Source organism: Leucopleurus acutus (assembly GCF_964270905.1).
Source record: "Leucopleurus acutus genome assembly, chromosome: 1".
Taxonomy (NCBI): Eukaryota; Metazoa; Chordata; class Mammalia; order Artiodactyla; family Delphinidae; genus Leucopleurus; species Leucopleurus acutus.
In genome coordinates this window covers 32,488,766-32,505,804 of record NC_139142.1, presented here as the reverse complement: position 1 = coordinate 32,505,804, position 17,039 = coordinate 32,488,766, and the positions used below count along the sequence as shown (strand labels likewise).

The window sequence follows — 17,039 nt, the reverse complement described above, 5'->3', positions numbered from 1 at the left end:
TTTTTGGCCCTGTGGGGGAAGGAAGCTTTTGTTTGGGGTATGTCTCGAAGTGGAATATTAGACTTCTTCAGGAGATGATCTAGGACCAAAATCTACCTAGTCAAAGAGAAAACGATCTGAAGTGGAAAAGTCAAGTCAGTTCTGGAGAAACCCCAGAAGGTTTATCATGAAATGATCACAAGTCTTATCTCTGTTACCCCCAAACTGGACTGCACGCCCCGTGTCACTTCCGAATGTTACTCGCGAAGAAGACGGATGCTTTGCCATGATCCCAGAAGTTTCTGGCGAGCTGCCCACTGACGTAAATTAGAAAATCATTCGGGGACCGGCCTGGGTGAAGCGAAGCGCCACGTCCAGCGCTGGGCTCCCCCTTCCTCCCTCTCGATATAGGAAAAGGGACGGGGTTGGGAGGGCAGAAGGCGAGCGGGAACGCCAGATCAGCCGTCTTCGCTCTCCTCCCCTGAACCGGGTTTCGGGGAGCCGCCCCCAGCGTAACCCATCCCCTCTCGCCAGCCGGGGGCCCGCGACCCCCGTGATGAGGGCGGCGGCGGCGAGCGCCCCCACGGGCGGCAGGAGCACCTCCCCCGGAGCAGCTATCGCCGCCACCGCCCGGCCCCGGCCTCCCCGGGAGCAATAGGCTATCGATTCAGCTGCCTGTCGCTAGGAGCCCCGGGAGAGCGAGGCCTACACCGCCCGGCCAGAGCGCCGGCCTCGATTTCGCCACTTACCCAACACCGGAGGGGGAGCCGGGGGGCAACCAAGCCCAGCTGGGCGGGAGGAGGAGGCGCGGAGACCACCTGCAACGGCAGGCGCGGGGAAAGGGGGTGCGGGCTCGGGGCTCCAGCCAACAAGTCTCCCGGGGTCGTCCACCCCCCCACCCCCTGCCTCGCAAGTTGCGCATTCAAGTTCAGGCCGGTGCCCCTTGGCCTCCAGAGCCCTCGGCACTCCCAAAGCCATAAGAAAAACAAGATACGGAAGAGGCCACTGCAGGACCCGAGGAGATGGCGCTGGGCCCGAGGGCGACGAGGGGGCGGCCCAAGGGGACCCGCTCGTCACCTCCCCTCCGTTCACTCGGAGTCGCAGCCCCGACCCCTCCGGCGGCCGGCCCTGTCACAGCCCGGCCCCCGGACCCAAAGCCCCTTCCCGGGACGACGGAGACAGGGGCTCGAGCTCCTCCCGCGCCGCCCCCGGCATCCGGCGTGCCTCGGCCTCCTCCCCCACCAAATCGCTCAAATGCCCCCAGCACCTTTTAAAGTACGCGGAGGAAGAGTTTCCCATCAAACTTTGTCAAGCGGCAACCTCGCCCCCCTCCCCGACCCACACTTCCACCGCAGTCATCAGGAGAGATCACTTTACACTTGGGATAAAGCGAATTAAGGACCTGTCAACCATTTTAGGTCTTTTTTATAGAAGACATCCTCTCCTACCCCTCTCTCCCTCCCTCCCCCGCCAGGGTTTTAATTTGACACCCACCTTCCCACCGCCGAAGGGGGGGTTGAGGAGGGAGGGGGTGGGGACGGAGGGCAGGAGGAGGGTGGCGAGGGAAAACGGAAAGGGGAGGTTGGAAGGGGGCCGGGAGGCGCGGGGAGGGGAAGGGGGTTGATTTACCTGAGACCAGCCACTGGCCTCCATTGTTGGAGAATTCAATGGCATTGACACAGCCGAAGTGGCCCAGGAGGTCCTTCTTGTAGAGGTTTCTGCAGCCTCGCAGGCGTCTCCTCTGAAAGTCCTGAGTGAGCAGGGGGTCCCCATGCAAGCCCCGCTGGGACAAGAAGCCCACCACTGACCTCATGCTGTCCCCCAGGCCAGCTCTCCTCTTCATGCTGGAACCGCCGCCGCCGCCGCTCGCGCCGCCGCCCCTCCCTCGGCCTCACGCGCGGCCGGCGCTCTCCCCCCACCCGACCCTCCCCCCGCGCTGCGATCCGGATGGTTCTTTAACCAGCCATAGCAGACGGAGCGAGGTGTGCAGACACTCGGTGGCGTTCGCGGCTTCCTGACGGTCCCCTCCCTCCCCTTCCCCCTCCCCTAGGCTCCTCCTTCTCCTTCTCCGCCTCCTCCAGCAGCTGATCCTCAGCTGCGGCCGCGCTTCCGCGAAGCGCGCGGCCCTTCCGCCGGCGGCGACGGGGGCCAGGGAACGCGAGTGGCGGCGGCTCCTCCCCCGCCGCGGGCTGAGGGCCGGAAAAACTCGGGCGGGTGGCCTCTAGACCGCGGGCGGCGGCTCGGCTTTCCCGCCGCAGCTCCTCCCCGCGCGAGGACCGGGGACGCTCTGGGCGGAGGCCGGGCTGCACCCCCTGAGCGGTGCACTCTGTGAAGTTGGAGGCGCGCAACGATCAAAGTGGCCGCGGGGCTGCGGACTCGCCTTCCTCCTACAGAGGCCGGCGGTCCATCGCCGCGGCGAGTGTGCTCCCGGCTCTTTTTTTTCCGGTCCGGAAAATGCAGCCCGAGGTGGCAAAGAGGTGGAGGGAGGACTGCGGGCAGAGGCTCCGGTTGTTCTACCTCAGTTCGCCTCATCCTTGGGCCGCCCGAGCCCTGTCCAAGGCAAAGGAACCAGGAGTTAGGACTGGACACTCGGGGTAAGGTTGCTTGGGGCCCCCCAAAGAAAATTTTGACACTACCCCCGCCCCATCCAGTTTCCTAATTTTCCCTTCTTCCAGCCATTCAGTGAAAAAGGCTAAACTGGGTTCCATCGGTTAGATGATGAAGTGGTATATGGGGAAAAAAGTGTGTGTGGGGGGGAGGAATTTTTAACTGAAAGAAAATTGCCAAAACCGAGTTGAGAAAGCTCAGGTAAGCAGAAAGTACCTCTGTTCATTAGTTCCAGGTACATCTGCAAGACACAAGATGCATTATTCGAAAATAGAAATATATGTTATTTAATTGGGTGCGGTGAGCCCCTCTTCAAGGCCTTGAGTGTGGAGCTCTGAGGCTGTACAGCTGTTAACTAGCAGCTGCGTTCCAGGCCAGAAGTAGCTGCACTACAGTTGTCTGGGTGCCTCCGCGGTGACCCCAGTGAGGAGACAGGTGTTAAGTGCCTTGGAATATTAATGGAATATTGTTTCCCTAAACAGGAAAATGTGTAATACTTTCTTTTAAAAAGTTTAATTCTTAGGATGCTTCATAGTGTTTCTTCATTATAATAGCACCGTAAAGATCAGTAGTGGTATACCATCTTGATTATAACCAACACCTTTTCTTCATAGCAACCAACATCTTTTCTTCATAGCAATGTCTTAATGTGTAATTAAACATGTATTTTCGTGATTATATCAGCATGTTCCCCCTGTAAGTTCTCTGAGAGCAGGGACCATGCCTATTCTGCTCATGGGTATATGGCCAGAGCTAGCACATGCTGGAACTGAGCAGCCACTCAAATATTTGTTGAATACATGAATGAAGTCAGGGAAAGGGGAAGAATGAGGAGGGGAAGGTAATGCATCAGTGTCAGATGCATTGGGTTTGAGGTAGCTGTGCTTCATTCCAGTGGAGATGATTTCAAAGCCAGTTTCCCATCTCACTGTTCGTTTGCTTGACATACTCAATCCACACATTCAAAAACAGGGAGCCCCCTGGCTCCTTCCAATTAATAGGACATCATTTATACCTACTTTGTTTTGCCTGGGGTGGGGTGGATGTGCACAGTAATGATGTGGTTGAAGTGGCCTTTACTGTGGCAATATATGACACCCTCCCCTCCCCTCTCAAGCACATACTTCTCCACAATTTTAAATATGACTCGCTTTTCCCCAATCCCTGGAATAACTGTCCCATTTATCTCAGCCTAAAAATAGACCAGGATCCGATCACAAGCCAGCCCAATTCTAGGACTTTGCTGGATACTTCCTTAACTGTTCAGTGACCAGCTAGGACAGAAATGTAGGGACCTCTCAGTCTGTTCATATCCTACTGATAGTCTGGGCAGCTTTTTGTAAGGAGAGTCCAGAAAACCTCTCTTATTCATGTAATTAGAGTTGCCAGATAAAATGCAGGATGCCCAGTTCTGTATGAATTTCAGATAAACAATGAATAATTTTCTAGCATAAATATGTCCCATGTAGTATTTGAGATATACTGAAATTATTATTCATTGTTTATCTGAAATTCAAATTTAATTGGGCATCATGTATTTTTGTTTGCTAAATCTGGCAACCCTAGCTATAATATAACCCAACTTCAGAAGATCAAGCCCCACCATAGCTGTTTACTTTTATTATGAATTTGACATAGTCCCTTGTGTCATTTATTGCAAACTAATAATGTACATAACGATATAACACAAACAATTAACTTCAATGACCATATGAGCTTGGCCTTTTTGATATAGGCATTTATTGTAAAATAAAGCCAGTGGGGCTTCCCTGGTGGCGCAGTGGTTGAGAGTCCACCTGCCGATGCAGGGGACACGGGTTCGTGTCCCGGTCCGGGAGGATCCCACATGCTGCGGAGCGGCTGGACCCGTGAGCCATGGCCGCTGAGCCTGCGCGTCTGGAGCCTGTGCTCCGCAATGGGAGAGGCCACAACAGTGAGAGGCCCGCGTACCGCTAAGAAAAAAAAAAAAAAAGCCAGTGTACTTAGCTTAAAAATAGCAAATGAAATTGGACTCCTGAGTAATCTCTCCAGTACATAGACTATGTGGAGGAAGAGGGAGAAAAAGTAAAAAATTCATATTTTTCTTACCTAGGCCAAGAAACTTCTGTATATTAACATTCACATTCAGAAAGCCTGGAAACACTGTTTTGAAAATTCATTCTGGAAAAACCAAGATATGGAAATTACTGAACATGGGAAGTCTTGCTTAATTGCTCCACCATGAGTTGAATACTGATTAAACACAGAATTGCCAGAAATTCATTTACTCTTTGACTTCTATTTTGCTTGGCCCTGATATCACTAAAGAAAAAGTAAAGAATCTTTAAAAGCACTAGATGCTAAGGAAATGTTCAAATATTAGAAATTGTTTGTTTTAAAAAATAACCTAAGAAAATGCTAAGCCGTTTCTCACACATTTACTAAATTTTAGCATATTAAGGGCTATGTATGGATACTAGCATCTCAGAAATTTTTCACTTCAAAATATTTTCAACTTTAAAATAAACTGCTACTCATAGATAAGAGATATTAATTTAGACAACGATCAATGCATCAAATATATGTATAATTTAACTGTAATGTCATTTTAAAGGATAAGTTATTGGTCATTTCAAACAGACAACAGTCAATTTTAATTTGGGAAAAAAAAGAAATATCTATTTAAATGCAAATTCCTCCAACAAGATCTATAGGACATACATCCATTCTTTTTAAATGATAATTTAAGGGCTTTCCTGGTGGCGCAGTGGTTAAGAATCTGCCTGCCAATGCAGGGGACATGGGTTTGAGCCCTGGTCCGGGAAGATCCCACATGCTGTGGAGCAACTAAGCCTGTGCACCACAACTACTGAGCCTGCGCTCTAGAACCCGCAAGCCACAAGTACTGAGCCCGCATGCTGCAACTACTGAAGCCCGCGCATCTGTAACCGGTGCTCCACAACAAGAGAAGCCACTGCAATGAGAAGCCCGTGCACCACAACGAAGAGTAGCCCCCACTTGCCGCAACTAGAGAAAGCCTGCATGCAGCAACGAAGATCCAGCGCAGCCTAAAATAAATAAATTTTTAAAAATGATAATAATTTTATTAGATATAATTGATATACCATAAAATTTACGTTTTTAAAGTTCACAATTCAATGGCTTTTTAGTATATTCACAAAGTGGTGCAACCATTACCACTATCTAATTTCAGAACATTTTCATTACCCCAAAGAGAAACCCCATTCACATTAGCAGTCACTCCCCATTCCTCCCTCCTCTTAGCTCCTGGCAACCACTAATCTATTTACTCTCTCTGGGTTTGCCTATTCTGGACGTTACATATGGGTGGAATCATATAATATGTGGTCTTTGTGTCTGGTCTCATTCATTTAACAGTGTTTTCAAGGTTTATATTTGTTGTAGCATGTGTCAGTACTCTATTTGTTTCTTAGACCAAATTATATTCAGTTGTATGGACAATACCACGTTTTGTTTCTCCATTCTTCGTTGATAGGCATCTGGGCTGGTTCCACTTTTTCGCCATTATGAATAATGCTGCTATTAACATTTGTGTATAAATTTTTGTGTGGACATGTTTTCATTTATCTTGGGTATATATACCTAGTAGTGGAATTGCTGGGTTATATGGTAACTCTATGTTTAACTTTGTGAGGAACTTCCACACTGTTTTCCAAAGCAATTGACCATTTTACATTTCCACCAGCAACGTAACATGGTTCCAGTTTTTTCATATCCTTGCCAATGCCTGTTATTGCCTATCTTTTTTTTTTTAATTATAGCCATACAAGTGGGTGAAATGGTTTCCCATTATGGTTTTGATTTGCAATTCTGTGATGGCCTTTGATGTTGAGCATATTTTCATGTGCTTATTGGCCAGTTGTATATCTTCTTTGGAGAAATGTCTATTCAGATCCTTTGCCCATTTAAAAATTATTTGTCCTTTTATTGCTGAGTTGTAAGAGTTCTTTACATACTTTAGACACAAGTCCCGTATCAGATTATAATCTTTATATATGTTTTCTCATATTGTGAGTTGTCTTTTCATTTTCTTGATTGTATCCTTGAATCACAAAAGTTTAAAAATTTTGTTAAGGTCTAATTACATATTTTTTCTTTTGTTACTTGTACTTTTGGTGCCATATCTGAGAAACCCACCTAATGCAAAGTTACAGAGATTTACTCCTGTAGTACTTCTAAGAGCTTTATAGTCTTAACTCTTACATTTAGGTCTATGATCCATTTTGAGTTAATTTTTGTATATAGTGTGAGGTAATGGTCCAACTTTATTCCTTTCCATGTGGACATCTAATCAGCCCAACACCATTTTTTAAAAAGACTGTTCTTTCCTTCATTGAGTTGTTAGTGTATGGGCTTCCCTGGTGGCGCAGTGGTTAAGAATCCGCCTGTCAATGCAAGGAACATGGGTTAGAGCCCTGTTCTGGGAAGATACCACATGCCGCGGAACAACTAAGCCCAGGCGCCACAATGCAGAGCCCGCGTACCACAACTACTGAAGCCCACGTGCCTAGACCCCATGCTCTGCAACAAGAGAAGTCACCGCAATGAGAGGCCCGTGCACCACAACAAAGAGTAGCCCACGCTCGCCGCCGCAACTAGAGAAAGCCTATGCACAGCAACAAAGACCCAATGCAGCCAAAGATAAATAAATTAATTTTTAAAAATTGCTAGTGTATAGATACACAATAGATTTTTGTATATTGACCTTGTATCCTGCAAATTTACTTAACTCATTTATTAGTTCTAATTGGTAGGTAGGTTTCTTAAAACTTTTATGTACAAAATCATGTCACGGGCTAACAGAAATACTTTTACATCTTCCTTTTCAATCCACGTTCCGTTTATTTCTCTTTTTTTTAATCTAATTGCCTTGGCTAGAACCTCTAATACAGTGTTGAATAGAAGTAGTAAGAGCAGACATCTTGTCTTGTTCCTAATATCAGTCACCATTAAATATTGTGTAGGCTGTGGATTTTATGTGATTCAGTTATCAGGTTGCAGAACTTCCTTTTTATTCCTAGTCGTAGAATGTTTTTATCATGAAAGGATGTTGGATTTTGTCAAATGCTTTTTCTTTGTATGCTGAGATGATCATATGGTTTTTGTCCTTTATTAATATGATTTTCATATGTTAAACCAATCTTACATTCCTGAGATAAATTCTACTTGGTCATGGTGTGTAATCGTTTTTATATGTTGCTGGATTCACTTTGCTAGTGTTTTGTTGAGGATTTTTGTGACTATATTCATAGAAATGTTTGTTTTCAGTTTTCTTGTGATGTCTTTTGTTTTGGTATCAGGGTAATACTGGCCTTATAAAATGAGATGGAAGTCCATTGGCTATTTTTTGGAAAAGTTTGTGAAGGATTAGTGCTAATTCTTCTTTAAACATTTGGTAGGATTCACTAGGGAAGTTGCCTGGCCTGGGCTTTTCTTTGTGGGAAGGTTTTGATTACTGATTCAATCTCTTGTTATAGTTCTATTCAGATTTTCTATTTCTTCTTTATTCAGTTTTGGTAGTTTGGGTGTTTCTAGGAATTCATATTGCTTATCTAATTTGTTGGCATGTTGATAGTATTCCCTTATAATTCTTTTTATTTCTGTAAAGTTGTAATAGCACCTCTTTCATTCCTGATTTTAGTAATTTAAGTCTTCTCTATTTTCTTGGTCAGTCCAGCTGTCTTGTCAATGTTGTTGATATTTTCAAAGAACAAACTTTTGGTTTTTGTTTATTCTCTTTATTGTTTTTTGCTTCTCTATTTTATTTATTTCTGCTCTAGTCTTTTTTTTTTTTTTTCTTTTTGCGGTATGCAGGCCTCTCACTGTTGTGGCCTCTCCCGTTGCAGAGCACAGGCTCTGGACGCACAGGCTCAGCGGCCATGGCTCACGGGCCCAGCCGCTCTGCGGCATGTGGGATCGTCCTGGACCGGGACACGAACCTGTGTCCTCTGCATCGGCAGGCGGACTCTCAACCACTGCGCCACCAGGGAAGCCCTCTGCTCTAGTCTTTATTTCCTTCCCTCTGCTTGCTTTGGGTTTAGTCTTTTTCTAATTTCTTAAATTGGAAGGTTATGTTACTGATTTGAGATCTTTCTTTTTAATATAGATATTCAGAGCTATTAATTTCTTTCTAAGCACTGTGTTAGCTGCATCCTATAAGTTTTTGTATGTTGTGTGTTTTCATTCATCTCAAGGTATTTTCTGATTTCCCTTGTGATTTCTCCCATTAGTTGAGAATATATTGTTTAATTTCCACATATTGTGAACTTTCTAAAATTCCTTCTGTTATTAATTTCTAATATCTTTTTTTTTTTTTTGTCCACACCGTGCGGCTTGTGGGATTTTAGTTCCCTGACCGGGGATGGAACCTGTGCCCCCTGTAAGCACTGGACTGCCAGGGAATTCCCTCTAATACATTTTTTTAAAAGGGGCATTTTTCACAGGTCTTGAAGTGAGTTTCCAGTCTGTGAAGTAATTGAATTCAGTAATTAAAGTCATTTGTTACTAGAATTTTCAAATCACAATCCAACTTACTTTCCAGACATTTCGTTCAAGTTTTCCATGCATAATTCGTCTTTTGAAAAAAATTTTTTAACATCTTTATTGGAGTATAATTGCTTTACAATGGTGTGTTAGTTTCTGCTTTATAACAAAGTGAATCAGCTATACGTATACATATATCCCCATATCTCCTCCCTCTTGCATCTCCCTCCCACCCTCCCTATCCCACCTCTCTAGGTGGACACAAAGCACTGAGCTGATCTCCCTGTGCTATGCAGCTGCTTCCCACTAGCTATCTATTTTACATTTGGTACTGCATATAAGTCCATGCCACTCTCTCACGTCGTCCCAGCTTACCCTTCCCCCTCCCCGTGTCCTCAAGTCCGTTCTCTATGTCTGTGTTTTTACTCCTGTCCTGTCCCTAGGTTCTGCATAACCTTTTTTTTTTTTTTTAAGATTCCGTATATATGTATTAACATACGGTATTTGTTTTTCTCTTTCTGACTTACTTCACTCTGTATGACAGACTCTAGGTCCATCCACCTCACTACAAATAACTCAATTTCGTTTCTTTTTATGGCTGAGTAATATTCCATTGTGTATATATGCCACATCTTCTTTATCCATTAGTCTGTCGATGGACACTTAGGTTGCTGCCATGTCCTGGCTATTGTAAATAGAGCTGCAATGAACATTGTGGTACATGACTGTTTTTGAACTCTGGTTTTCTCAGGGTATATGCCCAGTAGTGGGATTGCTGGGTCATATTGAAGTTCTATTTTTAGTTTTTTAAGGAACCTCCATACTGTTCTGCATAGTGGCTGTATCAATTTACATTCCCACCAACAGTGCAAGAGAGTTCCCTTTTCTCCACACCCTCTCCAGCATTTACTGTTTGTAGATTTTTTGATGATGGCCATTCTGACTGGTGTGAGGTGATACCTCATTGTAGTTTTGATTTGCATTTCTCTAATGATTAGTGATGTTGAGCATTCTTTCATGTGTTTGTTGGCAATCTGTATATCTTCTTTGGAGAAATGTCTGTTTAGGTCTTCTGCCCATTTTTGGATTGGGTTCTTTGTTTTTTTTGATATTGAGCTGCATGAGCTGCTTGTAAATATTGGAGATTAATCTTTTGTCAGTTTCCATGCATAATTCTTCATGATGAATGAAGAAATCCACTTTGAAATAACCTTTATGGAGTGAAAGTGAACAGAAATTCTCAATGGCTAGGATTATTCATTTGATATTTACTCACTGGTATCTTCTGTGCTGTTCTATGCCAGCCATCTGGGTTTTGTATATTTGAAGTTTTCTTGACAAAATCATCATGAGCCAGCTGTTTTCACTTATTTTTAATTTTAGGTTTCCACATGAATTACCCCTGGTGAATGGGTTAAAACAGTTATTGTTTATTGCACTGGGTATGTAGTCACATAGCCAAGATTTCTTTTCCAGAGATGGTTCCATGGATATATAATGTTTATTGAGCATCTTCAGTCTGCTAAACACCATTTAGAAAATAAAATTGGGCAATGCCCCTTCCCCAAAGTAAAATATAACGAAGGAGAAGCAAGAAGACATCGAGGACAGGCTCCTGGAAAATGAACTGATCACAGCATGTATTTATAAACTTGTTTCCCCTCCCTTCTGAACAAACCACATGAACTCAAGATGTAAATAGTATCACCAGTATTCTTGACTATAGTATAGATCCCACTTAAGTTGGAGCTGGAAGTATGAGCTTGCTAAAAGATAATCATTATTCAAATCACAAAATGATAAAGCCCATGGGATCTCAGAAATCACCTGGTCAAATCCCTTCACCATTTTTTTTTTAATTGGCATATGGTTGTTTTACAATGTTGGATTAGTTTCTACTGTAGAGCGAAGTGAAGTAGAGTTCCCTGTGCTATACAGCAGGTTCTCATTAGTTATCTATTTTATACATATTAGTGTATATATGTCAATCCCAATCTCCCAATTCGTCCCCCGCTCTTTCCCCCCTTGGTGTCCATACATTTGTTCTCTACATCTGTGTCTCTATTTCATGGTGGTTGTTTTTTTTTACATTAATTTATTTATATTTTACTTTGGGCTGTGTTGGATCTTCGTTGCTGTGCACGGGCTTTCTCTAGTTGCCGCGAGCAGGGGCTTCTCTTTGTTGCAGTGCAGAGGCTTCTCATTGCGGTGACTTCTCTTGTTGCAGGGCACAGGCTCTAGAGCGCAGGCTCAGCAGTTGTGGCGCACAGGCTTAGTTGCTCTGCGGCATGTGGGATCTTCCTGGACCAGGGCTCGAACCTATGTCCCCTGCATTGGCAGGTGGATTCTTAACCACTGTGCCACCAGGGAAGTCCCTCATGGTTTGTTTTGATTACCATTGAATCTACAGTATCAAGAAGAGGTCCTGGTCACTAGTTGATAGGTGAACGAATCTTCCTGAAATGTGCCTGGTCAATACTCTCTTCTCTGTCATATCAGGTCCAGACTCCTTTATCTGCCTATCAAGTCCCTCCATGATTTGTCTCCACTGTATCTATAATTATATTTCCTGTTACTCCTCATCACACATCCACCAAGTAGGCTGGTAGCCCATTCTTCCCTGCATACGTATATGCTCACACTACTCTACCAAATCCTGTACATATTTTGAGGTCCACTTCATCCATTCAAATCCTATATATACTTTGAAGTCCTCTTCTTCCACAAGCCTCTTTTCTAACAATTTTAGGCCACATTAGTTTTCCTTTCCTAAGATTCCTGTTATGGTTACAGTTACCATCACAGTTTACCATTTAAATGTTTAATATTTCTCTATGCCTATGTAGTTTTAAAAAGTACTTCACATACTTTTTTTAGCTTTGTAACAATCCTGCGTGGTTGGACACAAATTATTATTCATTAACTCCAGAAATGTTTTTGAGCATTTACAATGTACCAATGCCCTAGGAAGACACAAGGAATATAATAGTGGGTAAAAAAAGAAGACCCTGACCAATGTTCATAGTACTTATGAGACAGAGACAGACTTTAATCAAGTAATCATGCAGTCAATGTAAGATTACAATACTAACAGTTGCTAACATTTACATTTATTGAGCATTTATTATGTGGCTGGCACTGTTCCAAGTCCTTTACACATATTAACTCATTTTATATTCTCAACCACCCTATGAAGAAAGTATTATTATTCTATGTTACACATGAGGAAAATTACAGTTATGGTACATAAAAGTGTGTGGTAACTCAGTTTCCATATATAACAAATTCTTATTGGTAGAGCCCTTAGATCAGTGACTGATGTGTAGTAAACATGTCTGAATATCAGCTATTATGATGATGATGGTGAGAGATTAAAATGGGAGAATCCTATTAGAGGCATTGAGGGGAGCTATGATCTGAAGGAAAGGCAGGTGTGAATGTGGCCAAGTGGGCAGTTGGGTGGCCGTGTTCTAAGCAAAGGCAACAGCCCATGCAAAGTCTCTGGGGGTAGAGGGGGTGGAGGGAGACCTAGAAGGCACTCATTGTGGCTGAAGCATGGCTGGAATGGAACATGATATCAGATGAGGATGCAGCCTAGATTATGCAGGGGCCTGGCCATGTTGAAGATTTTGGTCTTTAAGAGTCACCGAAGGGTTTTTAACAGGGGCTTATGTGATCAGATATGCATTTTATAGGATTATTTTGGCTACTATGAGAAGAAAGGATGGAGGGAGCTGAGAGTGGATTAGAGTAGATGATTAGGAAGATTTTACAGGAGTACACAGGGAGAGAAGATGGTAGCTTGGACAAATCTAGTGAAAGTAGAGTTGGAAGTAAATGGATCTAATATAAAAAGATAGAATTTGGTGATGGATTGGAGAGATTAGGGGTTGAGGGACATCAGGGCCTAGGTTTTTGTATAACTGTTCATTGAAATAAAACTCCTGGAAAAGGCTAAGTTTTGAGGGAGAAAATCATGAGTTCAGTTATATATACATTGAATTTGAGATGCCTCTGAGACTTCCAAGAAGAATGGATAAGTAACCTGAGTTCAGATGCATGGTCAAGGCAGAGGTCATTGATAAAGAGGTGGTGGTAAAGTCCTAGGCATGGACAAGAATATTCAGAAGTATTAACTGGAAAGAAAAGAAAAGAAGGCCTAGAACCGAGCTTTGAGAGATGCTTGGGGTTAATGCATGGATAGAGGAGGATATACTTACAAGGAGTCAGAAGGAGTGGTCAGAAGGATAAGAAAAAAACTGGGAGAGTACTGTCATGGAAGCTGGAAAAGAGAGCATTTCAAGAAGGGAGAGTGGTCAGATTGTGTCAGTTGTTGTTGGAAAGTCAATAAGATGACTGAAAAATGTTGGATTTGTTGACACTAAGATTTTATCAGTGAGACATAAGTGATCTCAATCAGAGGTCCTTCATGGGTGTGATAACGCAGGACCCCAGAGGAGAACTGGCTGAACAGTGAGTGGAAGGAAAGGAAATGAAGGCAGTTAGAGGAGTAGCTAGAAGGGAAGCTAAGATCCAGGAAGGGTTTTGTTTTGTTTTCTTTAACAGAAAAAAAAAAAAAAGAATGTTTGAAACCATTGAGGGTCCTATTCAGAGGAGAAAAAAAAATTGAAAAAGATATATAGATGAAACCAGACTGTGTAGTCCACAGGGAAGAGTTCTGAGGAGGCAGGGTTGAGTGAATCCAAAACACAGGAAAAGAATTTGGCCCTAATTAGGAGGAAAGACAACCCCTCCATTAAAACAGGAGGGCAGGAAAACAGGATGGGTACTGGTGAAAGTAGGATTATATGTTTAGTACTAAGAAGGTGGAGAATGGGATAGTTTCTATTTTTTAAGGAAAGTTAATTGAGCTTCCACTGGACAGAATTTATTTTGCCTTGTTACCAGTTAAATACAGTTTACATAAGTTGTAAAATACCTCCAAAGCAATAAAAAGCTAGAATCAGATAACGTGGAAATGTCTGCTCTAAAGAATGCATAGTTTTCCATTGGAAACGCCAGTTATATTTTTTGCTTCTCCCAAATTTCAGTACAGCTCTCATCCCAGAGGTATGTGGAACCTGAGAGTATAAACAGCACCATTTGGGTGGGGCAACAGGAAAATAGTGTCCTCAAGGGAGAGTCAGATTTTAATAAAGTTAAGAAATTGAAGAGAAAGCTTGACACTGCAGGGGCTTTTGCAGGCTGTGGATACTAAGTTCTAGAGGGCACAGTGGAAGAGTTTGGAAGGTAGGGTGAGGCTGAGAGAAAGGCAAGGTTGTAGAGAGTAATATAGGCATAATAATACATTAGCACTTTGGTTCTCAGCGGGGGAGGGAGTTGCCCTCCCACCCTAAGGTTGTCAGATAAAACACCAGAAGCCAGTTAATTTTTTTTTTTTTTTTTTTTTTTGGCTGCGTTGGATCTTCCTTGCTGCGCGGGCTTTCTCTAGGTGCGGTGGATGGGCTTCTCACTGTGGTGGATTCTCTTGTTGCGGAGCACGGGCTCTAGGCACCCGGGCTTCAGTAGTTGTGGCTCGCAGGCTCTAGAGCGCAGGCTCAGTAGTTGTGGTGCACGGGCTTTGTTGCTCCGCGGCATGTGGGATCTTCCCGGACCAGGCCTCCAACCCATGTCCCCTGCATTGGCAGACAGTTTTTTAACCACTGAGCTATCAGGAAGCCCGAAGCCAGTTAATTTTTGAATTTCAGATAAATAAAGAATAGGGGATGAAAAATATATGTCCTGTTGTTTTTGTTTTATTTTGCTTTTTTGTTTTGCTAAATCTAGTAACTCTACCCTAAGGGCACATTTGTCATGTCTGGAGAAGTTTTTTGATTGTCATAACTGTGGGGGGAAGGGTGCTATTGGGATCTGGTGGGTTGAAGCCAGGGATGCTGCCAAATATCTTAAAATGCACAGGACAGCCCCCACAGAAAGCATTTTCCAGCCCAAAATGTCAATAGTGCTCAAGTTGAGAAACCATGATGTATTTGAACAATGATCTATAAATTTTTTATCACAAACTCTCCTTTCAACATTTAACATACACCCATGTTATATGTATATAATGTAATACTGTCCTAATATATTTGTACATTTTTAAATCACAAAAAAGGTTTAAAAATTTAAAAACTAGGGCTTCCCCCTGGTGGCGCAGTGGTTGAGAGTCCTCCTGCCGATGCAGGGGACACGGGTTCATGCCCCGGTCCGGGAAGATCCCACATGCCGTGGAGCGGCTGGGCCCCTGAGCCATGGCCGCTGAGCCGGCGCGTCCGGAGCCTGTGCTCCGCAACGGGAGAGGCCACAACAGTGAGAGGCCTGCGTACCACAAAAAAAAATTTAAAAACTAAAGGATGAGATGAAGCTGAAATAAACACACTATTTTAAAATATAAATTTTGTTTATTTTCTATACGAAAAGCGCTTTTTGCTCCCATGAACTTTTTTTTTTTTAAGCAAGAGCAATCTGATTGACTGCTTTATTTTTGAAATGGTGGTTTAACACACTATGATCTTATGATTTCTGAAGTTTGCCTCTATGATCTGTTTACTTTATTACTTCGTTTTAATGGAAATGAAACTCACAAAAATACAAAGGATGCAAACGGAAAATAGCGGGCTGGGCTTACTCAAACATGAAATTAATTTTTCAGTCCCGATGAATTTTACTGAAATTCATCTAGTTAATTTTTATCTTCTATATCAATCAGTTACACTTGCAAATTAATCAGAAGATGTTATATTTTTAGCAAATATATTTAAAATTCACTGAATCTCTTTTATTCGTAAGATTCTTAAACACAGTAGAAAACTATTTCCAAGGTTTTATGCATGCAAATATGAACATTTTATAAGTGACATACTTCTATGTTTTTTGGCAAAAAAACACCCCTACCAAAATAGAAAGACTTCTAAATATCATTTTCCAAAATATTCGTTTACAGTAGCTTTCAAAAAGCAGTTGTTTGTCACTCATTACACTATCAACTTTATCTTGAAGGAAAAGAGTTTAAAACATTGTTTTTTAGTATCTATAGAGTTGCATACTACTGACAGCCACCTTATCATCATTAACATCATCCACATTTGAAAAAGTTAGCAAATTCAAATGCTCATTTTTTTGTAAAAGAAAAGTATACGTTATCCCTCACCACTGTCTTCCCCAGCAGAAAAAAAGAAAAGTGTAAGTTATTTGTAGGTTCTGACAACTATTTTAATACTCTGACAAGAAACACTTAGCGAATCTCTGAGCGAAGCCAGATATCTTTGTCAGCAATCCCCTTTTCACCATAGACCACTGTATTATGAACACTCTGCTACATAAAAGTCTTGGTTCTATAAAAATGAACATACTGATGTCATCGCTTAAGCACAAAAAGTATAATATGGGTGAGGACTATCAATCCATTTGCACTGCGGAGCTCCTATGTCTCCCTGAAGATACCAAAATGACTCATAGCCAGCTGGCATCCAGACCAAATAAGGATGCCAGTGTCCAGCTGTATGTTAAATAGTAGCAAAGCTGAATTTCTTTATTATTGTTTTAGACTTAAAAAGTATAAATAGAAATCTAACATTTTTTGTTAATATCCCAGTATACCATCACGCACACCCAGGATGTGCCTATCCTACTCCACTATGGGGACCATTACGTTAGAGGATGGTGTAGCTTGAGACCATTTCCACTTCTTTGCTGAGGTATGTGAGGCCAAGACAGATTGAAGTCAGAGAGACCTGGGTTAGAGCTTCCTAAAATGGCTCCATTGTTCATCAGCTGTGCAGTCTTCTGCAAATTACATAATTTCTGTGCTTCTGTTTCTGTATTTGTAAAATGCAATAATATTGTAAAGTGGAGATAATAATACCTCATGGGACTGATGTGAGGATTAAATAAAATAATGTTAACATAACCATGCCACCTCTCCTAAACACTCACAAATTGAGCCTACT

At 42.8% G+C, this 17,039-nt stretch overlaps 2 protein-coding genes across 3 annotated transcripts in view; one reads left to right on the top strand and one right to left on the bottom strand.

Annotated features, from left to right (window-relative positions):
- DCAF5 (DDB1 and CUL4 associated factor 5) overlaps positions 1-1,826 on the bottom strand; it is a 98,807-nt gene extending 96,981 nt beyond the window's left edge. For both annotated transcript variants that reach the window (XM_082832620.1, XM_082832621.1), the window contains exon 1: positions 1,609-1,826. In XM_082832620.1, the coding sequence (XP_082688746.1) occupies positions 1,609-1,822 (214 nt within the window). In that variant the 5' untranslated portion in view covers positions 1,823-1,826. The remainder of the gene's footprint in view (positions 1-1,608) is intronic.
- A 665-nt stretch (positions 1,827-2,491) lies between these two features.
- The window catches only part of EXD2 (exonuclease 3'-5' domain containing 2), a 90,798-nt gene continuing 76,250 nt past the window's right edge, over positions 2,492-17,039 (top strand). Inside the window, exon 1 of the mRNA XM_082836417.1 lies at positions 2,492-2,573. The gene's annotated coding sequence lies outside the window, so the exon portion shown is untranslated. The remainder of the gene's footprint in view (positions 2,574-17,039) is intronic.